At 52.7% G+C, this 23464-nt stretch overlaps 1 protein-coding gene across 2 annotated transcripts in view; it reads left to right on the top strand.

Moving 5' to 3' along the window:
- MYH9 (myosin heavy chain 9) overlaps positions 1-23464 on the top strand; it is a 116070-nt gene that overhangs the window by 68813 nt on the left and 23793 nt on the right. For both annotated transcript variants that reach the window (XM_021676246.2, XM_012476359.3), the window contains exons 4-18: positions 127-154; positions 947-1040; positions 5045-5137; positions 5727-5790; positions 6972-7070; positions 7501-7644; positions 8891-8986; positions 10147-10265; positions 11654-11806; positions 13696-13869; positions 16114-16287; positions 18780-18894; positions 21559-21752; positions 22126-22247; positions 23198-23267. In XM_021676246.2, coding sequence (XP_021531921.1) covers positions 127-154; positions 947-1040; positions 5045-5137; positions 5727-5790; positions 6972-7070; positions 7501-7644; positions 8891-8986; positions 10147-10265; positions 11654-11806; positions 13696-13869; positions 16114-16287; positions 18780-18894; positions 21559-21752; positions 22126-22247; positions 23198-23267 — 1739 coding nt within the window. The remainder of the gene's footprint in view (positions 1-126; positions 155-946; positions 1041-5044; positions 5138-5726; positions 5791-6971; positions 7071-7500; positions 7645-8890; positions 8987-10146; positions 10266-11653; positions 11807-13695; positions 13870-16113; positions 16288-18779; positions 18895-21558; positions 21753-22125; positions 22248-23197; positions 23268-23464) is intronic.

Below are 23464 nucleotides of genomic sequence, written 5' to 3'. Positions count from 1 at the left end.
TGGGCTGCAAGATCCCGGCAAAGACAGCGTCTGTGGCTCTATGCTCCCTTTCTGGGAAACAGACAGCTCTTTGGGAGAGGGAGGCTTTGTGTCTGGTGGGAGTTAATCTGTTCTCCTTTGTTGCAGACCGGGAAGATCAATCCATCTTGTGCACGTGAGTATTTCTCCATCTGAGTAGTGATTCGTTTCGCCCACCGATCAGTTCTCATTCTTGAGGACTCCTACTGAAACCACGACTGGGGATTGTGGACTCCCCCATTCCCAATTCAAGGCTCCCTCCTCTGCTTCCCCAGGGGACAGGACTTCAGCTTGTACGTTTGCTACTGGGGGGCCCGCTGCATGAATGAGCTCAATTTCAGTCATCCTTCTTCAAGAAGCCTGTGGGAAGAGGGGTGGATTTCATGGCAGAAAGGAAAACCAAGATCCTCTCCACAATCCAGCTGGGAACTAGCCCCTCCATAACTTCTGGGCAGAAGGCATTCCTTCGCACCCTGTATGGTGGCTTTCTTTACCTGGATTGAAATAGACCCTGGGGCCTCTCACCCTCTGAACTTAAGGAGATCATAAACCCCATTGCTGAGGGAGTTAATGGTACAGAACATTCCTTCAAGTGAAGTTTTGGAGGAACATGTCCCAGTGCCTTTGACCCCTACGTCCACAGCTGCCTAAAACTGATTTTTAAAACACTTGCATGTGAAGGCTGCCAAGTGACCGGGGCAGGCAGTGGGTTTCAGTTGACTTCTGTCCGGCCCCTGGAGAGCCATGGGAAATGGACTACATGAGGATTCCAGAGTGTTTATGTGGCTGTCCCTTTTGCTGCCAGTAGATGTTGGGTCCTTCACGGGCACCTGACAGAAGGCGAGGCAGTCGAGTGTGCAGTGGGAAGGGACGGAAGTCAAGGACTTGGCCAGGCCTAACCCCGGGACTTCTTTGCCTCTCTTGATAGGGGTGAATCTGGAGCTGGCAAGACAGAGAACACCAAGAAGGTCATCCAGTATCTGGCATACGTGGCGTCCTCACACAAGAGCAAGAAGGACCAGGTGAGTGCTGTGGTCCCCACGACTGCTTGCTGGGCCTCAGCGGGGTGACGCAGGAAGAACACTTAGTGGTCATGGCATCAGGTTCACATGAGGATGCTTTGGGGAATGAAGCAGAGGCTGGGCCCACTTCCGTTGAGGCGACAGCGTGGCCGTCTTGGGAGCGGTCTGGCAGTACCAAGCCCATTCCGTCCTTGGCCTCCTAGCCTTCTGAGTTGCTATGGAAACTGACGAGGTCCTGGAGTTTGCGCAGCAGCCCTCTTGGCATCTGTAGCTAATTGCTGTGTGTCCTCCCCTTCTGAGACTGGAAGGCAGGTTCCAAGACTTGGTCCTCAAGTTGCTGGACGCTTGCAGGGTCTCGAGTGGACCTGTGTTTGAATCCATTTCTTTTCCCTGCCCTTGAAATGCCTCTGGGTGGACAGCCACCCACTCCCAGCACCCCAGCGAAGAGTGAAAGGGCAGTTGGAAAGTCATCTCACCTCCGTTTTTTTCCTCTCCCTTTTGATGGCTTATGGTTGAACCCAGCAGTGTCCTCGCTAGGTGAGCTGCACGTTTACTGCACGTTCTGCACTGCGAATGCGTGTTCTGCCCATCGTGTGCCCTTGAATTCTGTATTTTGTTCTAAGCAGCTTTTCACCCCACACTGGTCACTTTCTGCAGCTAGAACTCTTTTAGACTCAGCTCACAGACTGTCTTGGGAGGAGGGGCTGGGTGTGGCACACAGTGACCTCCTGTGCACTCTGAAATGACAGCTCCTGCAGAATGGGGGCGGGCCTCACCTAGTTATTCTCAGAAACTCCAGTCATGCCCGGGCTTCCCCACAGTGCACCATAGCTGTCATGCCCCGTGCAGAACCTGACCTCTGCATGGTGGATGGAGACTCCACTCTCATGGAGCCCTCCCCGCTCCGTGGTCCAGACCAGATGCAGATGGCCGGCTGCCCTCACCTGCCACCGCTGTGGCAATCGGAAGCAGTGCCAGGGAGGTCTCACGTTGGAGTTTTTCAGAGGTTGGGGTGATCAGATGTCAGCATGACTGTGGGGTGCTCTCTCTCTCTCTCAAGCACACATTCTTAAACTCCCCCATGAAAACTAAGTGCCAGTGGTGTTCCTTGAAGCCATCGGGGAGCTTGGCTGCTCCTGGCGGCTCCACCTTACTGGCGTGCTGTGTGCGACATTCGTAAGTAAGGAGGGGTGTGAGTCTGCATGCAGGTCTGGGGTGTGGCCTGCAGAATGGCCTAATGAGTACAGTCTTCTGGAACCGAACCAAAATTAACTTTCCATGTGCCAAGCTTCTCAAGACATTCGGAATCTTTTTCCATGGGGCGTCAGGAGTTATATTTAGAAACTAATAAAGTTTCTTTTCTTTTTTCTCTCTCTCTCTCCCCGTCCCCCCTCATTCTCCATTCTTTTTAGGAGGCCTATTTTAAAAACAGAGCTGTGAGGTTAGGAGTTCTCTAGCTGTGGTTTTCCATCTCTGAATTTGCAGTAAAATCTATTTCCCAACTATGGATTGAATGCCTAGTATGTGACCCGTTCTCGGGAGGGTGACATTGGAGTCCCTGCCCCGGAAGACAGGAGATAAGACACAGTTAGAGGGCAGTGAAATCGATCATGTGCCTTCCATCTGGGGTCCCTGCTGTAGAGGGGAAGGCAGCACTGGGCAAAGACAGCATGCTGGGGTTGGGGTGACAGTGGGAGCCACGTCGTCAAAATGTGGACTTTGGTAGGCACCCTGTCCCTGCCCTGAGCCCACTGGAGTGAGGGAATAGGTTACCCCTGGCTTCCAGTCACAGCTCAGGCTGTCGGCACGAAAGGCCGTTGGCCAGTTTGGTTGATTTCCTTGCCTGAAGCTGTGCAGTGATTTTCCACAGGCAGCTGGGGCACAGAATACCCTTGAACTTGGTTTGGGAGTGAGCACTGTCTCACTTGCAGTGGCCAAGTTGATCCTCCCAACACCAGCAGAGGGGTTGCTCCAGACCTCACCTTGCTGCGGGGAGGCCAGGTTTGGCCTGGGCTGCGGGTTGGCAAAGCAGAGCTTGGGCCAAGGGTCTTTCCAGGCAGGTGCCCAGAGCCTGACCCGCTGACCTTTGACTCGCCCTGCTCTACTATTTGTGCACTAGTTGGGCCCTACTAGCAGAAACAGTGAAGCCCTTCAGAAACCGGTAGGTGACCCCAAACCTTTTGAGCATGTAGTACATACGGTAGCGTGTCATTTCATGTTTTGCAGATTCCACTGAAAAATTAAAGTCTCTTCTGTGCCCAGTTAGATGTCAGTAGAGAAAAAGCCGTAGGTTAGTCATCACCGTCATCAGCAGGGAACTCGGCTCTGGAATCTGAAGTGGCTGCTCCCAACTTGGCTCCGCGGCCCCAATTTCCACGGCCACAGCGTGTGGTCCCACACAGAGGCCCCAGTTCACCTCCTAGCCAGGGCGAGCGCAGGCCCTGTAGGGGGGCCGTGCTCCCTTCTGTCTGTCTGCGGGAACGGGAGCGGCTCTGCCAGCCTGGCAGCCTGGCCCATGCTCTGAGAAGAACATCGTAGTGGGTGGGGGAGCCATTCTCATCCAAATCTGGCTCCGTGGGCTGCCTCAGCCGACTTCCCAGGCCCGCCCTAGGCCTGTGGGTAGAAGCATGGTGTCCAGTTACCACTGGTGCCCAGCACACATGTAGAGCCTACTCTGTGGATTTGACCCCTGCCCCCTGTCCTGGCCCCGCTGACCCTCCTTCCGGGTGGGCAGCAGAGCAATGCCTTCACTTATCTGGATGGCTCTCAGACGGAAGGCTTCCTAGCTCTGGGTTGTGGGGTCCTGGCCTAGGAGGGCTGCCAGGGGAGGAGGCTCTGCTTTGTCCCTTGTGGTCTCGGGTGGGCTTCCAGCCTGGCTCGGCTAGATTCCAGAGTGTCTCCAGTGCCCTGCAGACAGGCCTCGTCTGTGGCAGGTGTGCTTGTAAGGCCAGAGTCCAGGACTCTCCTGGGAGCTCCTGCTACTCCCGGTTTTCCTTGTCATCACTCACAGGCAACTGTCGTTCCCGGAAAACTCTGGCTTGATTCCAGTGTTTAATAAATACAGAGGCTAGCCTGGGCCTTGTGTGATGTTCTTTCCCCGAGAGGGCACTCAGGCATTAAGGAGAACGAGCTCTCCGGTGTCCTCAGCCAGCGTTAGCTATTCCCTGGCCTGCATGGGCTGCTGCGCAGGTGTGAAGACAGGGCAGTGGCTGACGGGTTCGGTTGGGGACTTGAATCCTGCCACCCAGCTCTGCTGATTGATAGCGGGATGACCTTGCCTCAGCTTCCTCTGCTGTGAAATGGGGCCACTCTGTCCTACCCCCTGAGTATGGTGGGCGTCCAGGGGTAAGAAGGCACAAGGGTGCATTTTGTCAACCACAAAGCACCGTTGAGTCCACAGCAGGATTTATTGACATTTTCAGTAAATAGCTTGCAGTTCATGGATCGCATGCTCACTGCCTACCATGGTGGGTTTAGAGTGTGGCAGTGGAGGGGCTGGCACAGAAAGGGAAGCGTTTATTAGGACACAGATGAGATGCGCATGTATATTTTCCAGATCTGATTCTCTCATTGCCTTTTCCTATGAAAAGGAATAAAAATGTGAGGATTAGAGGCAAGGAGGGAAAGGGAGGCCGGTGGACACAGGGTGGAGCCACTGTCCCAGGGTGTCTGTGCTACCGGCTCCCCTAGTTCATGTGCTGCTATCATCTGGGTCCTCCAGGGCCAGGTTCCTAGAGCTGAGGGAGCTTCCTGCCTGCTGTTTCTAGGGCCATGGAAGTAAGTTGAAACTGACCAAGGTTTCCAAAGCGCGGCGGGAAGGCCCCACTTGGGTGATACTGGGGCCTGGCCTTGGCTGGAGTGGCACACTGGAGCCCACCCAGAAGCCTGTTCCTGGCACTTTGGATGTGCTGACACGGCTCTGCCCATCGTCCCCTTCTTGGCAGGGCAGGCTCGGCAGCCCAGGTTGCTACCTGGCCTTCACTGCATCCCTGGGTTCTTTGCAGGGCGAGTTGGAGCGGCAGCTGCTGCAGGCCAACCCCATCTTGGAGGCCTTCGGGAACGCCAAGACCGTGAAGAATGACAACTCCTCCCGCTTTGTGAGTAGCGCGGCGGTGCCCCAGCTCTCGGGACGGAGGGCTCTGCCCAGAGCTTTGGCTCATGCTGCCTTCTCCTGGGTGCCCTTCCCTCAAAACCAAGGACAATTCAGACTCAGTACTCAGTACCGTCTGGCCTGTTGCGTGGACTAGGCCAGATCGAATGCCAGTTGGTGTGGACCTGCCCTGCCCCTCTTAAGGAAGGAGACCACGAGTAGCTTCTTCAGCCTCCCCCATGGCAGGAGGAAAGGCCAGTGAGGGTGTTGCTTGTGCTGCCCGAGAGTGTCCTGCTGCCACCAGGAGCCAGTTAGTTCCCAGGTCAGGCAGAGAGGAACACTTCCAGATAACTGGCCTCTCTCCCACTCTGCGGAGGAACCTGGGTGTGCGCTCTGCTTATCTTGGGCTCATGGCCTCAGGCAGTGTGGGGTGTGGTGCCAGAGTCCTGAGGGCCCACACAAGGTATAGGGGCATGGGTCCAGTCTCTCCCTCCAAGCTGTGCCCACTGGAGGTGGGGCGGGGGGCTCTGGTCTCTCCCTTACTACCTCCCCAAGGCAGGGGCACCCCTGATCTCTCATTATCCTCCTTTACTTAGGGCAAATTCATTCGAATCAACTTTGATGTCAACGGCTACATCGTTGGAGCCAACATTGAGACTTGTATCCTTGTGGTTTGTTGGGATGAGAGTTCTGGATCCGGAGGGGCGGCATGACTTCTGTGGAGAAAAAGCTGCCCCCTGATTCCAGCACTTTCCCCATTCTGGGCTGGTCATGATACCTTCTCTGTGGAGTTGGGAGGACTGTCAGGGTCAGCTCAGTGCAAACCCAACACAGAGCTTAGGACTTTATTCACGGGAAGGGTAATGTTCTGGTTTGAATGACATGGAGTTGTCGAAAGGTGTCTAGTGTGACTCCCAGAGGTGGGCATTTAGAGGATGCTGGTTTCTCTCTCCCACATACCAGCATTTAACCTTCACTTGTGGGACTGTTCTTGTTTCCATTATCTGTAAAAACGAGACAAGGAGGCCCAGTGGGGTGGCTCCCGCCCTTCATCCCAGCACTTTGGGAGGCCAAGGTGGGTGGAGCGTTGAGGTCGGGAGTTCAAGACCATCCTGGCCAACATAGTGAAACCCCATCTCTACTGAAAATATAAAAATTAGCCAGGCATGATGGCACATGCCTGTAGTCCCAGCTACTCAGGAGGTTGAGGCAGGAGAATCACTTGAACCTGGGAGGCGGAGGTTGTGGTGGGCCTAGATTGCACCATTGCACTCCAGCCTGGGCAACAGAGCGAGACTCTGTCTCAAAAAAAAAAAAAAAAAGAATGAGACAAGGGTCCTGAGGGGTGCGAGCTACTCCTGGACGTGCTGTGCCTCTTGAAGGTGAGAACCAACGTAGTTTGCTTTTGCTGTATTTTGTCATTTTGTGCCATTCTTCCTTCCTGATGAAGTTCAGTTCCTTTGGATGAGAATAAGAGGGCAGTGGAAGGCAGGCTGGGTGTGGTTGGCTCACGCCGGTAATCCCAGCACTTTGGGAAGCTGAGGTGGGTGGGTCACCTGAGGTCAGGAGTTTGAGACCAGCCTGGCCAACGTGGTGAAAGCCCGTCTTTACTAAAAATAAAAAAATTAGCTGGGTGTGGTGGGACACGCCTGAAATCCCAGCTACTTGGGAGGCTGAGGCAGGAGAATTGCTTGAATCCAGGAGGTGGAGGCTGCAGTGAGCTGAGATCGCACCATTGCCCTCCAGCCTGGGCGACAGAGTAAGACTGTCTTCAAAAAAAAAGAAGACAGTGGAGGGCTTGCCTTTCTCCCATCTTGTGTTGTTCCTTAATGTTTGCGAAGATCTCCTGGAGAAGTCTCGTGCCATCCGCCAAGCCAAGGAAGAACGGACCTTCCACATCTTCTATTATCTCCTCTCTGGGGCTGGAGAGCACCTGAAGAGTGAGTAGTTGCCTGCAGCCTGATGCTGGGGCTGCCGGGCTCTGGGTCTCCTGCCAGAATTGGGCCATAGACGTCATTTGGGAAATGAAAACTTTGACCTTGGGTTTAGTGGGGAGAAGTGAGAGCGACTCCTGTTCTCTGTGCCATCCGAAGGACTTGGTCTTCTGTTTCTGACCATGCCAGAGAAGAGCTAGGGTGGGTTGCACATGCAGCTGCAAATCATGGGGCCCTGGCGCTCTCCTGGGCCAGGAGACATTAGTGTCGGCATCTCAGACACAGGAAAGCCGACGTCGCTGGCTACTCCGCAGTTTCCAGGGCATTTCAGGGCTCAGGGTCTGTCCCAGTCTCTCCGGCCTTTGAGGTCACAGCGTGGATGGAGCCTCTGCTTTCAGCGCCTCACTGAGACACCCTTGTCCTCCACTCCTTACAGCTGATCTCCTGTTGGAGCCGTACAACAAATACCGCTTCCTGTCCAACGGGCACGTCACCATCCCCGGGCAGCAGGACAAGGACATGTTCCAGGAGACCATGGAGGCCATGAGGATTATGGGCATCCCAGAAGAGGAGCAAATGGGTACAGGGCTGGCCCTCCTGTGGGGGAGGGTGGGGCAGGGGAAGGCTGGGCATCAGGGACATCAGGGCAGCCGATGGGCCTGGGGAGCCTGATAGAGGCCAGTGGGAGGGGAAGACCTTCAGCGTGTGGGAAAATGGTTCCTCAGAATTGAGGTTCAGGATTATTTGTTTCTGGTGGTCTCACAGGCATTTACACAGAAAGGGTGCAAAGGACATGTCCTTAACTGCCCAGGGCCTGGGTCCACTGCGTGACCTTTGCCATTTGCTGAAAGTAGCATACTCCTGTCCTGTCTCAGGGAGTGTGGAAGAAGCTGGGGATGGGTGCTTTGTGCTGGTGAAGCCCAGAATGAGTGGCAGTGTGGAACACGCCTGTGTCTTCCCTCTTCCCAGAGGGAGGGTGAAGAGGGGCTTGTGTGCTCAGCCTGCTCGAGCCTTTAGTCTGTAGAAAGATTGGGGGTGCCGGGCACAGTGGCTCATGCCTATAATCCAAGCACTTTGGGAGGCTGAGGTGGGCAGATCATGAGGTCAGGAAATCAAGACCATTTTGGCCAACATGGTGAAACCCTGTCTCTACTAAAATAGAAAAAATTAGCCAGGCATGGTGGCGCGTGCCTGTAGTCCCAGCTGCTCGGGAGGCTGAGGCAGGGGTGTTGCTTGAACCTGGGAAGTGGAGGTTGCAGTGAGCCGAGATTGCGCCACTGCACTCCAGCCTGGTGACAGAGTGAGACTCCATCTCAGAAAAAAAAGAAAGATGGAGGGTTAGGGAGAGCTCACCTCGCTCTCTAGCTGTGTCTGCTTTGTGGCAGAATGCATGTGACAGGAGAGTGGAGTGAGGGTTTGGGTCAGAGCCACCTTTGCTCAGCCATAGACACTATATGAATGAACAGGCATGGCTGTGTTCCTGTAAGACTGTATAAAAGCAGGCGGTGGGCCCCTGGGCCAGACACATGTTAGGATTCTTAACAGAGCTCATGCCTAAGCATAGGGCTTCCCAGCTGAGGTCCTACGGGAGGCCTGGGAGACAGAGAGGTCATGCTGGCCGGGAGCGGGTGAGCCTTCCAGGGTGGCTGGGCCCACCACACACCATTAGACCCAGACCTGGCGCCTCTGTGGCCCCAGGGAGTTGGGGGTGTCCCTGCTTGGCTTGTCTGGCTTGAGGATCTCTGGGTGAGTGAACTCCACCCCTCACTCCCGGGAATTACCCTGACCCATGTGTGCTTCTGAGCTGCCTCTGATTGTACCCAAAGGCCTGCTGCGGGTCATCTCAGGGGTTCTTCAGCTCGGCAACATTGTCTTCAAGAAGGAGCGGAACACCGACCAGGCGTCCATGCCAGACAACACAGGTAACACCCAGGCCCTCTCGCCAGAAACGCGGGTGGGTGCTTGGACGTGGATTTGCTCAGGAGGGAAGGTCTTGCAGAAATCCCAGACACTGTTCTTCCTGATGTTAGGTGTGTTTATGGCCACGTATCCGTCGGTACTTTTTGTACAGATGTAAAACACACAGAAACACGTCCCTGCTTTTTTCTCACCAAGTAAGCATTTCAGAATAACTTAAACTTGTGATCATGTGGACCAGGGCTTCCCCCATTCATTCCTGAGACCAAACCATTTGTCAGGACACGAATGATTTCTGCTGTAGCTCCACCTTAATGGGAGCCTTGCCTACAACTAGGTTGAGATCTTGAAATTATGCCCTTGCCGCACCCGACTCATACGAGTTATTCAGTCTTAACGTGCCCTTCTTAGGGGCTCTCTAAAGATGTAACGCAGGGGTATGTGGACTGTAAAAGACACTCCTGACCGGGTGTGTTGGCTCACGCCTGTAATCCCACCACTTTGGGAGGCTGAAGTGGGCGGATCACGGGGTCAGGAGTTTGAGACCAGCCTGACCAACATGGTGAAACCCCATCTCTATTAAAAATACAAAAATTAGCCAGGCATGGTGGCCTGCACCTGTAATCCCAGCTACTTGGGAGGCTAAGGCAGGAGAATTGCTTGAAGTCAGGAGGCGGAGGTTTGCAGTGCGCTGAGACCGCACCACTGCAGTCTAGCCTGGACAGCAAGAGCAAGACTCCATTTCAACACAAAAAAAGACACTCCTGTGGGATCCTGTGCTGTTCATGCCCCAGCACCAGGCCAGCCTGCTTCTGTCAGTCCCATTGGTGGGTGGGGACCTGCTTTTACACTCCAAGGTGTGCGGCTGAGAGTGGGCAGAGGAACCACTGCCACCACTGGGGCTTCCAGCCAGGATGCCTTCCTCCCTGCCCCATGGGGCTTGGGGGAGGTACAGCTGCCCTGCCCACTGTCCTGCGTGCGGCTGCTGAGTCGGGGGGGTGCTGGGTGTCTGTGGCCCTGCTAAAGAAGGACCCAGATGTTGTTGTCCCGGTAATGATTGCTCATTGTGGCTTGCTTCCTCTCTGCTCCCAGGTCAAGCAGAGGGACTCGTTTGCTTGTGTCTAATTAGGACTCCCCCCCTTCCTTGTTCTCTGAAAAATCTTAGCTGCCCAAAAGGTGTCCCATCTCTTGGGCATCAATGTGACTGATTTCACCAGAGGAATCCTCACTCCGCGCATCAAGGTGGGACGGGATTACGTCCAGAAGGCTCAGACGAAAGAGCAGGTATGTCCTCTAGGGCCAGGGCACCCAGCTGCCACCTGGCTGAATGGCTGAATGTCCCTGCAGCAGCACAGTTGAGGCTGTTCTGGGCCATCCTGGGGTGTCTGTGTCTGGTACTTTTGCGTGACTCCTTGATGCGGTCCTCACAGCAACCCGGAGAGAGGTGGCATCACCCCATCTAAAGCACTGGAGAAGTTACTTGGCGCTTGCAAGGCTTCACGCCTAGCAAGTGCCATCTTGAGGCTGCACTGTGTGTGCCTCTTTACATTGTGACGATATTTTGGCTAATAGGGCATCAAGGATACAGGCATGTCCTGTCTGGTATAAAGCAGGAACTCGATGCCTCTGTAGCTTAACTCCTTCTGGTGCCAGGGTGGCGACTCCTGCCATCCACCTGCTGCCTTGGCCTTGCAATGCGTGCTGAGAGATGAGCTCAGTGCTTGCTCCTTCCTGCCAGACTGATGTGCCTGCCTGCCCCGAAGTGGAGGTCCCTCCCAGTGTGGCCTGCTCTCCATCTCTATTGGAGGTTTCTAGTTTCTTTTAGGGTGCCAGACTCCTCTCTCAAAAATACTTGGAAGCTCATCTTGTGAGTCCTTCTCCCGTTTACTGTGCACTGACAGCTCATGGCTGCTTCTGCGCAGAGCGATTGTGTGAAGGATGAGGCCGTTGTTTTCAAAAGACATCGTGCATCATTATTGCTGCCTCTTCGTTTCCCTAACAATTAAATAGAAACCTCCATTTTTTAATTACAAAAATACTACATGACTCTTAATACAGAAAAGCCGAGAGAAGGAAAAAAACTCCCAATGATGAATATCGTTGGGCCGCTATTTCCTGCAAGACGTAAAAGAATGAAACTTAGTTCTCCTTCTGGCTTTTTATTACAGAGCTTTTCAAACATGTACAAAACAAAGAAGAGGGGAGAGTATACAGAGTCCCACGTGCCCATCGCATGGGCAGCTCCAACAGTTGCTAACTCATGGCAAGTCTCGGCTCATCGTTCATCTCATCTCCCCCCACCCCCTCTGCCCACTGCCTTATTTTGATGAGATCGGACGTGTTTAGGGTGCTGTGGCCGTAGACCCCTGCCTCATTTTGAAGCATCACTTCTTCTGTAAATACTTTAGTGTGTCCCCATTTTATTTAGAAAGAGCTAAGTTTATTTTCTCCACATTGTTGGAAATTAGGTTGTTTCTACTTTTCATCATTTGAAATAACATTGCAGTGAACATATTTGTGCACCAAGATCCCCCACCCCGCCGGCCGCCCTTCACATACTAGAAGCTGCTCTTCTAGTGGGAGAACTCTAAAAGTGAAATCACTGGGGTGAAGGGTATGAGGGTTTTCAGATCCTTTGTATCTAACAGCACGTTCCCTGGTGTGTCCTGCAGGCTGACTTTGCCATTGAGGCCTTGGCCAAGGCCACCTATGAGCGGATGTTCCGCTGGCTGGTGCTGCGCATCAACAAGGCTCTGGACAAGACCAAGAGGCAGGGCGCCTCCTTCATCGGCATCCTGGACATCGCGGGCTTCGAGATCTTCGATGTGAGCCTCGCCCTCGTTACCCACCCCGCTGCTTCCTTGGCCTCTTGGTCGCCTTCTCCTTGGTTAAGAACCCTGCTTCCCGTGGTCCCGCACCAATCTGAGTTGGCTATCTCCTTTGCATAGAGACTGGCTGGGTGTGGTTTTTTTCTTTTTTTTTAAGGAAAAAAAGGGTCTTCCTCTGTCATTCAGTCTGGAGTGCAGAGGTGCAGTGGTAGCTCATTGCAGCCCTGACCTCCTGGGCTTAAGCAATCCTCCCACCTCAGCCCCTCCTAGTAGCTGCTCGAACTATAGGCACACACCAGCACTCCCAGCTAATTTTTAAATATTTTGTAGAGATGGGGTCTCACTGTGTGGCCCAGGCTCAGTTAGATGTGTTTTAAGCTAAACAGAAGTGCTTATTTTCAACCAGAAATGCTGGAGAGAATGAGACCTTTTGTTCATTTTTTTTTGAGGCAGGGTCTTGCTCTGTCACCCAGGCCGGAGTGCAGTGATGTGAACATGGCTCACTGCAGCTTCACCCTCCCAGGCATAAACCATCCTCCCACCTCAGCTTCCTGAGTAGCTGGGACTACAGGCATGTGCCACCACACCTGGCTAATTGTGTTTTTTCTGTAGGGCCGGGGTTTCGCCATGTTGTTCAAGGCTGGGAGAATGGGACGTTTTAGGTCACATTTTTGGAGGCTCCCTGGACCGGTGCTTCCTGTTTATTCTTCCAGCAGATATTTCCTGAGAATTGGGATAAGACATCTCCCTTGCCCATGAAGACTTTGAGGTCTAGTAGGGAAACCGACACTTACAGTAGATTAGGGGTTCTTAACCTGGAGTCCATGGTAGGTTTGAGAGGAGCCATGAGCTACGATAAGAAAATTATATCTCTATTTTTTACTACCCTCTCATTGAAATCATGCATTTTTTCCAGTTGTGAATTGATCATACTATACAAACCGCAGTTGTATTAGCAGTGCTTGTGATCTGGCACCAGCAGAAAGCACATGCTTTCATATCACATTCTCGTTGTTGCAGAGATCTGGTAGTGTCATTTATGCATCGATCGCTACCTCAAAACTTTGGAAGTTATTAAGCCCATGGCTAGTTCTTGTTAATAAGGAAGCACAGAGGCCGGGTGTGGTGGTTCACGCCTGTAATCCCAGCACTTTGGAAGGCTGAGGCAAGAGAATTGTTTGAAGCCAGGAGTTTGAGACCAGCATGGGCAACAAAGCAAGGCCTCATCTCTTCAATAAAAAAAGAAAGGCCTGGTGCAGTGGCTTACACCTATAGTCCCAGCACTTTGACAGGTTGAGGCAGAAGAATTGCTTGAGCTCAGGGGTTCAAGACCAGCCTGAGCAACATGGTGAAACCCCGTATCTACAAAAAATACAAATATTAGCCAGGCATGGTGGTGCATGCCTGTAGTCCCAGCTACTAGGGAGGCTAAGGTGGGAGGACCACTTGAGTCCAGGAGTTAGAGGCTGCAGTGAGCTGAGACTGCGCCATTGCACTCCAGCCTGGGCGACAGAATGAGACTCTGTCTCAAGAAATAAAAATAAAAAACAAGGAAGCATAGTGTAGTACGCAGTCACAATATTTTGATGATTATATTTCAACATAACTACTTTCTTTGTAATCTATTGGATGCAATTTAAAGCATTATTCTGAAAAGGCTTTACCAGATTGCCAGAGGTCCCTGGCTCCAAAGAGTAAATGTCACCTACTTCTGGGGGGATAAAGGGAAGGGCCAGGACCATCTAAGCTCTGAAGGCAGCAGCATGGAGGTGCCCAAGGAGGCCCTCCCTGTATCCCTACCCTGCTCTTCTTCTCAAGGGGTGTGTGTCTGGGTGTGTGTTTGTGCAGGTTTGGTGTCTCTCTGATGTTGTTTTCTCTCCTTGCAGCTGAACTCCTTTGAGCAGCTGTGCATCAATTACACCAACGAGAAGCTGCAGCAGCTCTTCAACCACACCATGTTCATCCTGGAGCAGGAGGAGTACCAGCGAGAGGGCATCGAGTGGAACTTCATCGACTTCGGCCTCGACCTGCAACCCTGCATTGACCTCATTGAGAAGCCAGTGAGTACCAGGTTTGCTTTGACCTCAGACCTGCCTTTGGCGTTTCCCTTCTGGGCACTTGTATCTCCCCTCAGCTCGGTATTGGTGGTAAAGGTGTCTGACTCCCCTTCCTTTTGGTGCCACCTGGAGGACAAAGCCCCGAGGCTGAGATCTGGTGCCTAGGAGGCCTGACTCCATTAGAGGAGATGCTCTGTGCTGTAGCTGCGGGCTGGGCTTCCCCCAGCTGCCAGACCAGGTGTGGATGTGGTGGGGGCCCTAGCATCCTGTTTTCAGTCCCAGGAGACCACCCAGCATCCACCTGAAGACTGGGCTCAATAAGTATTTCTTTGTCTTAAAGAAACAGCCATGCATCCATGTAGTAAGGTCCTATCGCAGGGTCCTTTCACTGTAGCGTGGAATTGTGCAGACCCTGGGCAGTGAGTGCTGTCCCCAGTGCACATGTAGCAAAGCTCAGCTTATCCCCCCATAAACCCAGCATGGCCCCAGTGCTTTGATCGCCAGCATTAGCTGTGTGAAGATGGAAGGAGGAACCTCTTCCAATGAGTTCATATTTAAACCTCTTGCCAGGTGGAGGTTGGGTCACCTGTTTGTGTTTTAGGCTTGATGGGGGATGTGATCTGTAATGAAGCCTGAGCTGTTTCTGTTTCTGGGTTTCCTTTTTTTTTTTTGAGACAAAATTTTGCTCTTGTTGCCCAGGCTGGAGTGCAATGGCATGATATCAGCTCACCACAACTTCTATCTCCGTGGGGTTCAAGCGATTCTCCTGCCTCAGCCTCTCAGGTAGCTGGGATTACAGGCACATGCCACAACACCCAGCTAGTTTTGTATTTTTACTAGAGACAGGGTTTCACCATGTTGGTCAGGATGGTCGCGAACTCCCAACCTCAGGTGATCTACCTGCCTCGGTCTCCCAAAGTGCTGGGATGACAGGCGTGAGCCACTGCACCTGGCTCTGGCATTCCTTTTGATTATGGTTAATTAATCAGAAGGCCTAGGACAAAGTTTGTTCAGTTTGAAACAATTTCCTTTTTTTTTTTTTTTTTGAGACAGAGTTTTGCTTTTGTCGCCCAGACTAGAGTGAAGTGGCACCATCTTGGCTCACCACAACCTCTGCCTCCTGGGTTCAAGCAATTCTCCTGCCCCAGCCTTCTGAGTAGCTGGGATTACAGAATTATTTTTGTTTTATTAGTAGAGACAGAGTTTCACCATGTTGGCCAGGCTGGTCTTGAGCTCCTCACCTCAGGTGATACGCCTGCCCTGGCTTCCCCAAGTGGTGGGATTACAGGTGTGAGCCAGTGCACCCAGTCAACAGTTTACTTTTGTAATGAGCTTTTTTCTTTCTGCTTTTATTTATTTATTTTTTTGAGACAGAGTTTCGCTCTTGTTACCCAGGCTGGAGTGCAATGGTGCGATCTCAGCTCACTGCAACCTCCGCCTCCTGGGTTCAGGCAATTCTCCTGCCTCAGCCTCCTGAGTAGCTGGGATTACAGGCACGTGCCACCATGCCCAGCTAATTTTTTGTATTTTTTAGTAGAGACGGGGTTTCACCATGTTGACCAGGATGGTCTCGATCTCTTGACCTTGTGATCCACCCGCCTCAGCCTCCCAAAGTGCTGGGATTACAGGCATGAACCACCGCGCCTGGCCCGTAATGAGCTTTTTTCTTTAAGCAACTGAATTTTCCAACTAATAAGAACCTGCTGGGCTTCAAGTTTTGTGAGACAGCCTCTCTGCAGTGTCCAAATCTGCTTTCTTGTCTTGTAAACTCAGTGTGCAGAAGGCTGCTGGGACCCTGGGACTCTCTTCCTCAAGGGCCTCCTCCTAGGTATCCTATCTCATCAGAGACAGGCAGATGCAAAGCCTGTGGGGTGGTATCTCCCGTGGCAGGATCACAGGGTGCTTGCTGAGGGCGGCCTCCTGGGCAGAGCTCAGTACACTGTGAAGTCACGCTGTGGCCCCCGTGGGTCAGTGGATCTGCACTTTTCATCAAGCCACCAGGGGTTTCAGTAATGCTGGGGAACCACTGTGATGGATGCTTGGGTAAAGGTCTTAGCCGCAGCCTGGGCCCCCGAGGTTTCTTTATAAACTAGAACTCCTCAACTGAGTGCTTTGCTCCTCCTGGGGAGCACATTTCCCACCCTCTGTGGGATTCAGGGGATGCTGATGTCCAGGCTTTAGCTTCCTGAAGGGTGTGGTGCGCTTCCCAGGGCATGCTCCCCGGTGCTGATGCTGCGCTTCTTCCAGGCAGGACCCCCTGGCATCCTGGCCCTGCTGGACGAGGAGTGCTGGTTCCCCAAAGCCACCGACAAGAGCTTCGTGGAGAAGGTGGTGCAGGAGCAGGGCACCCACCCTAAGTTCCAGAAGCCCAAGCAGCTGAAGGACAAAGCCGATTTCTGCATCATCCACTATGCCGGCAAGGTGAGGAGCACTCATGGGAGGAGCCGGGCAGCTCCTGGGGGCGCGGGGGTGTGACCTGTGTGCAGTTCTTGCACAGTGACTCACCCAGTAATGTGGCCGCATCAGTATTTACTGATCAGTAAATACTAACAGCATCAGCATTTACATAGCTTGCAGAGCCCGTTCACCTGGTGGGTGCTGTTGGAAGCCCGCAACACTCCACCACGGTGCCCAGGCTGGTTGTTGTCATGCCGTCTTCTTTATTGTTGGGTCTGTCTGCCAGGTGCAGAGATTTGGCTAAAGACATCTGCGCAGAGTTTAAATACAGCTCTGCCACTCATAAGCTGTTTGACTTCAGGTCAGTTACTTAGCCTCTCTGATCCTTGGTTTCCTCATCTGGAAAATGAGAATGACCACCTACCATACAATTATGTGGATTAAATGAGCTCTTGAGGCCCAACACGTGGCACGGGTTAGTGCCCCAGGGCAGGGCTCCTCAGCCTCGGCATTACTGGTAGTGCGGGCTGGGATATTCTTTACTGCGGGGCTCTCCTGTGCATACTAGGATTTTTTTTTTTTTGAGATGGAGTTTCACTTTTGTTGCCCAGGCTAGAGTGCAGTGGCGCGATCTCGGCTCACTGCAACCTCCGCCTCCTGGGTTCAAACAATTCTCCTACCTCAGCCTCCCGAGTAGCTGGGATTATAGGCATGCGTCACCACGCCCAGCTAATTTTTTGTATTTTTAGTAGAGACAGGGTGTCTCCATGTTGGTCAGGCTGGTCTCGAACTCCCGACCTCAGGTGATCCGCCCGCCTCAGCCTCCTGCTAGAATGTTTCATAGCATCCCTGGCTGCTACCCACTAGAGTTAGGAGCACCCTCCTTTGTCATGACAACCTAAAATGTCTCTAGACATCGCCAAACGTGTCCTAGTTTGGGGGGTGGGGAATTGCCACTGCTGTGGGTGACAGCTGCTGTTGCCAAGTCTGCCACAGTCAGTAAATGTCGGACTCGCCCTCAACACTTAGCTGGCAGACATCTTCCCAGTCCACGTGTGACTGGGGCTGAGACCTGACATAGTCCATAGAGGTGCATGCTTAGACAAAAGCTGGTTTTTCTCAGCACGTTGTGTGCTTCTTGCACAAAGACCCTAACAATTAATTGCTGTGGCCTGAACATGTGAGATTAGGCAGGGGCTGCGCCATGTCCTTGTTGGTGGCGACTGGCGAGGGGATCTGGGAGTTTCACAGCTCTGTTCCCAAGCCATGTGGAGTCCAGGCCCAGTTCTAGCAGGCAGCTCCCCACCACTGGCCTCTTCTGCTTAGCTGGTTCCTGAGGCTGCGGAAGCAACTGTCTTCAGTTACCCATGTAAAAAATAATAAAGCCAAAAAAACAGTTTACACCATTACCCAAGCAATGTTTCCTGAGCCTCCTTTCCACTCTCACCTTTGGGAAAAGCACGTGCTCATCAGCACAGAGGCTTCCAGAAGGGCTTTTGCTGTGGGATTATTTGTAATGCTGGTGATTAGGAACACCCTAGTAGAACCTACCAAGGGGCCTGCATGATGGTGTCAGCTGTGTTGTATCTTTCCTTGGGCTGTGCTGTGGCAGCTAACAGGACAAGGATGTAGGCCTGGATGGGAGGGTTGCTGAGACTCTGAGCCTGGAGAAAGGAGAAAGTGGCATCACCCACCTCATGATGGACAGCAGCGCACACTCGCCTCCATACTGAGAGTATGGGGACACGGAGGCCCAGGCTACCTGCTGCTCTCTGGGTATTGTTCTGGGACCTTTTGCAATGCAAATGTAATGCTCTATTGCTTGTTTTGTTAAGTATATATTTTAGGGGACCACAAGGGCTCATGCCTGTAATCCCAACACTTTGGAAGGCCAAAGTGAGAAGACAGTTTGAGCCCAGGAGTTTGAGACCAGCCTGGGCAACATAGTGAGACCCTATCTCTATGTAAAATTAGAAAAAAGTAATATCTTTCTAGAAGTCTCTCTGAACCCTCTGGTTTAGGAGGCTGCCCAATTAAAACAATATATTAAAATATATATATATTTCCGAAAAGATGAAATTGACACATACTCTCAGAAAATGTGAACATTCTGTAAAGACAAAGAAAAAACAAAAATTACTTGTTTTATGACTTAAATAGTAACATTTTGTGGTCCTTCCAGGATTTTTTTTTTCTTTGTTCATATTACCTAAAAATTAAAAAAGCTGGAACGCAGCCCGGTACCATGTGGCCACCACACCGTGACCGGAGCCAGGATTCTGTTGTAGGTCATGCCTTGCTTTGAGGCGTTTGCTCTGCGCGAGCCACCGCAGAGAACATCGTGAGGCCTTGCGTCCCTCATCCTCTCACTTCCTTCTTAGGGTGGAAATGTTGGGTCAGAGGGTGTTCACACTTTCTGGCTTTTCCACGCGTGGGGTCGGCCTGTGCTTGGGAGAGCCTGTGAGCCCTGGTGTCCCCATCGCAGCTCGTGACTCAGACCTCTCTGACCCTGCCAGGTGGATTACAAAGCCGACGAGTGGCTGATGAAGAACATGGACCCGCTGAACGACAACATTGCCACGCTGCTCCACCAGTCCTCTGACAAATTTGTCTCGGAGCTGTGGAAGGATGGTACGCCCTTTGCCCTTCGCCCCCTGCCTCCTCTTGGCTGCGGCTGGTCCTCTTCCCACCTCCACAGTGGGCTGAGCCACCAAACCCAGGGGTACAGGTCTCTCCCGACATAGGCCAGGTGGTCTCCACCCTCTGTAGCTCCCAAGAGAGAGGGCTCCTCGGCCTGAAAGAGGAGGCTGCCCTTGAGCACACGCCGTGGCCAGGTCCTCCCGGGCGGAGCGCTTTCCGCGTGTGGGAAATTCCAAGGCACCCTGAGCCTCCAGCCTAGTCTCCCAGTCCCCGCGCCAGGTCGAATTCCCGCCTTCTACACCTTGGTAGGCTGGTTGTTTTGCGTGGTTCTTTTTAATTCTTTCTGTTGGTTTCTCCTTTTCCTTTGCCTGGGTTTTGCTTTAACCTCTCTGTTGCAGAGATGCAGAGCACTCAGAGAGCCTATTTCTATCACCGCTTTCCTATTCTCCACCTAGAACCAGGTGACTGGCCGCCCGAGTGGTGTCTCTTGTGTGTGGTGCGTCCAGAGCTGTGCAAGAAACGCTTCTGCCTGGGTTTCCTTCCTCCTTGGCTTTTCCCGCCTGCTTACACCCCTGTTCCCTGATCTGCCGCTGGGCTCCTGGGCAGGCTCCGCGCATGGTGCCTTTCGCTGGCCTCTAGTAGCAAGCTGGGCAAATGAGAGGCTATGTCTGGAATTCGGAGACGTCACATTAAAATCTGAAAGCACTGTAATCCCAGCACTGGGAGGCTGAGGTGGGAGGATCACTTGAGTCCAAGAGTTTGAGACCATTCTGGGCAGCATAGGGAGATTCCTGTCTCTACAGAAAATTAAAAAAAAAAAAATTCTGCTGGGTGTGATGGTGCCTGCCTGCAGTCCCAGCTGCTCAGGAGGCTGAGGCGGGAGGATCACTTGAGCACACGAGGTCCAGACCACAGTGAGCTGTGATCGCACCACTATACTCCTCCAGCCTGGGTGACAGAGTGAGACCCTGCCTCAAAAAAATCAACCTTAAAACAGCAAAAATGGTTTAAAAATTTGTATCCTCCTTAGAGCTCTGTCCCTAAAGGCAGCGTCTTACTGCTTGAATGGCTGCGGGTGTCTTGGCATGAGCTTCAGGTATGCACACTGTGTGTATCTGTGCACCTGAGAGCTGAAGTGGCATCCGTGTGTTCATTCCACAGTCACTCAGCAAGGCCTGCTCCATCTGGGTGGGGCCCTCTGTGGGACAGGACCCACTCTGCTAAAAGAGTCAGTTATGCTGAGGCCACATTAACCTTTCTCTGGACAACCTGAGTGGCTTTTGCAAGTTACCACTCCCAGGAAAGCCTGTGGTAGCCAGGAATATCGGCCCTGTGGTGGGTGCATAAGGTCAAAGATGCCTCCCTTTTCTTTTTTTTTTTGATACTGAGTTTTGCTCTCGTCACCCAGGCTGGAGTGCAGTGGCACAATCTCAGCCTACTACAACCTCTGCTTCCTGGGTTCAAGCGATTCTCCTGCCTCAGCTTCCCAAGTAGCTGGGATTACAGGCGCGTGCCACCATGCCCAGCTAATTTTTGTAGTTTTAGTAGAGATGGGGTTTCGCTATGTTGGCCTGGCTGGTCTCGAACTCCTGACTTCTGGTGATCCACCTGCCTTGGCCTCCCAAAGTGCTGGGATTTACAGGCGTGAGCCACTGCACCCGGCCCCTTCCCATTTTAATTGATTGGTTTGTAGGTTCTATCCACACTCCTGGCTTCTGTCTTAAGCAAGGATCCTTTTTGCTGTCTTCAGATAAATAACAGGAATCTGGCCATGAAGGAATATGAAACAGGCATTGTCAATATTCTTAACTTTTACATCCAGTAATGGAAGGCTTCAAATTTAAAATTAGCTCTTGCTTAAGCTGATCTCAGATCGCTAGCCACTTGGGTTTGGCTTGTTTGCTTTTTTTTTTTTTTTTTACCTTGGAGGATGCAGTTTGTTTCATTGCTGCTGGGCATAAGTTCCAGGGCTGGGGGCTGCTTCCCTTGAGGGTCGGTTTAGATAAGAAGGACTTGTGCGCCAGGAGACAAAACCAAATATGAGAGCGTGAAGAGATCTCTACACTTTGGAGTATTAATGGTTAAGAGCAGTTCTTTGGAGCTCTCATTTCCTGAGGTATCTGCGTAGATACAGAGGGGACCCTGCCGAGCTCTGCAGACAGTGGCAGGGTGGCTCCAAGCTCTGCCTCCTGACTCCCGGCCCAGTGCTCTTACCACAGGGTCAGTGGGAATTCAGGATACTGATTTTTTTTCTCCTGACTGTGACCATAGGACTGCAGGATTCCGTCAGCCAGGTTTTAACACTTCCTTAGAGCCAGGCTAGTGGAATTCTCACTATTCCAAAATCCATTACAAGCTTCATTGAGTCTTTTTGGAAATAGAAGCTCCCAGAGCAGCTGAAGATAGGTGATAGGAAGGAGAGGTGGCCGTGGCAGACCCATGGCCCCCGAGAGACAAGCCCAGTGCCGTTGCAACCCCCTTGGCTTCCTGCTGTGTGTGGGGATGACCTTAGCACCCTGTGTAGGCGCCAAGCGGAAAGGGTCCCATTGTTCCATTCTGTCTCCTTTTCCTGTCTGATGTCTGCCTGTCTCTCCTCCTCCCTCCGCCCCCGGCTGGAACTGTGGGGCACTCACATGTTCTCTATGGACTCCGCAGTGGACCGCATCATCGGCCTGGACCAGGTGGCCGGCATGTCGGAGACGGCGCTGCCCGGGGCCTTCAAGACGCGGAAGGGCATGTTCCGCACCGTGGGGCAGCTGTACAAGGAGCAGCTGGCCAAGCTGATGGCCACGCTGCGGAACACCAACCCCAACTTCGTCCGCTGCATCATCCCCAACCACGAGAAGAAGGTGCGGCCGCCTGGTGGGGTGGCCCGGGCAGAGCACCGTGGTGGTGTGGGGCTCTCAGCCCTTGTCTATCTCCCCAGCAAAAGCAGCCCTCCAGCCCCCCAGCATGCATAGAGCCCTCAGCCGTGTCTCTGCAGGGTGGACCTTGGCTCGCTTAGGAGATACGCTGCATTCATAGCCTGCTCTTCCTCTTGGTGACATTGGCTCGCTGGAGCCTCTCCCAGACCTGGATCCTTTGACTTAATAGTCAAACCGTTGGGCTGCAGCAACTCCCTCTCTCAAACTCTTGCCTTGTCAGGGTCACAGGAGTTGCCCGACCTTTCTCTGACTGTCCTCGGCACAGAAGCCGGACCACATGTGTGCATTTTCTTCCTAGGCCGGTAAGCTGGACCCGCATCTCGTGCTGGACCAGCTACGCTGCAACGGTGTTCTCGAGGGCATCCGCATCTGCCGCCAGGGCTTCCCCAACAGGGTGGTCTTCCAGGAGTTTCGGCAGAGGTAAGCCAGCGCCTGGAGCCTGCTTCTCCTGGGCCCGGCTGTGCGTGCAGTGAGTCCCAGAGCTGGGCTGGTCCCTGGCACGGACCTGTCGAGAGGAAGCTACGTCCTCCATCCACGTAGAACTGAGTCTGGCCAGCTTTTCCCCACTTCCTTCTCTCTTCCACCCTTTGCATGAGAGGAGACATCCCATTTTCATACTGAAATCCAGGTCATCATCATCATGTTGACTTTTGCTCCTAGTAAGTGCAGGCCCTGGTGCTATTTGCTATAGGTAGAGGAGCTATGAAAAGAAATGCAAAAGAATCAGCCAGATACCTAATGTAGATGATGGGATGATGGATGCAGCAAACCACCATGGCACGTGTATGCCTATGTAACAAACCTGCACGTTCTGCACATGTACCCCAGAACTTAAAGTATAATAATCATATAAAAAAGAATCAGCCAGAGACTGGAATATTACAGGAACTGTGTGGAAATGAAAGTCAAAGGCGGTGTGACACCTCCCTCTTTCTCTAATGACTGTGCTGAGTATCAGTGGCTGTCAGGATGCAGCCCTTTATTTATTTTTTGGGCCATCCCTGTTTATTAGCAGCTCCCTGCAGCATCCCAGGGAAGCTGTGTGAGCGTGGCTGTCCCTGGGTGACAGATGAGGATCCCAGGCAATTAGCGGTGAGTGAGCCCAACCTGAAGCACACCCTTGAGTGATTAAAACAGTCCTACATGAGTTTCCATTCACTTTCCGAAAAATACCAAGCTTTCCTTGTGTCATTCAGCCTAAGAAAAGAGCAGGGTGGGGGTTTACCTGTGTCTTCTTTCCTGAGGAGAGTTTGTGTAAAGAATTCTATGTCTACTGCACTGTAAGAATGATTTTAACCTCTCGCCTATATTCCAGGCACGTGGAATTGAGGCAATGGGTAAAATGACCAGGCTTCTCTTTCCTTCCTCAGATACGAGATCCTGACCCCAAACTCCATTCCCAAGGGCTTCATGGACGGGAAGCAGGCGTGCGTGCTCATGGTGAGTTGAGCTGCAGTCCTGCCTCTCTGGATGGATGGCCCCTTGGCTGGGGAGTGCCCACATGGCCAGAGCCCTCTTGCTGTATCAGCACCGTGTGGTGGGTGGATGCCCAGGCTGTGTCCCTTCTGATGCTCCAGGTCTGACTCTGCCAGGCACTCTATGCAGTAGCCCCTTGGCCTCAGATAGCCAGGGTTGGT

This window comes from Aotus nancymaae, unplaced genomic scaffold, assembly GCF_030222135.1.
Source record: "Aotus nancymaae isolate 86718 unplaced genomic scaffold, 86718_ANA_hifiasm-v0.15.2.pri h1tg000076l, whole genome shotgun sequence".
NCBI classification, from domain to species: Eukaryota; Metazoa; Chordata; class Mammalia; order Primates; family Aotidae; genus Aotus; species Aotus nancymaae.
The sequence above is the reverse complement of the archived record's forward strand: the minus strand, read 5'-3'. Positions and strand labels throughout refer to the sequence as shown.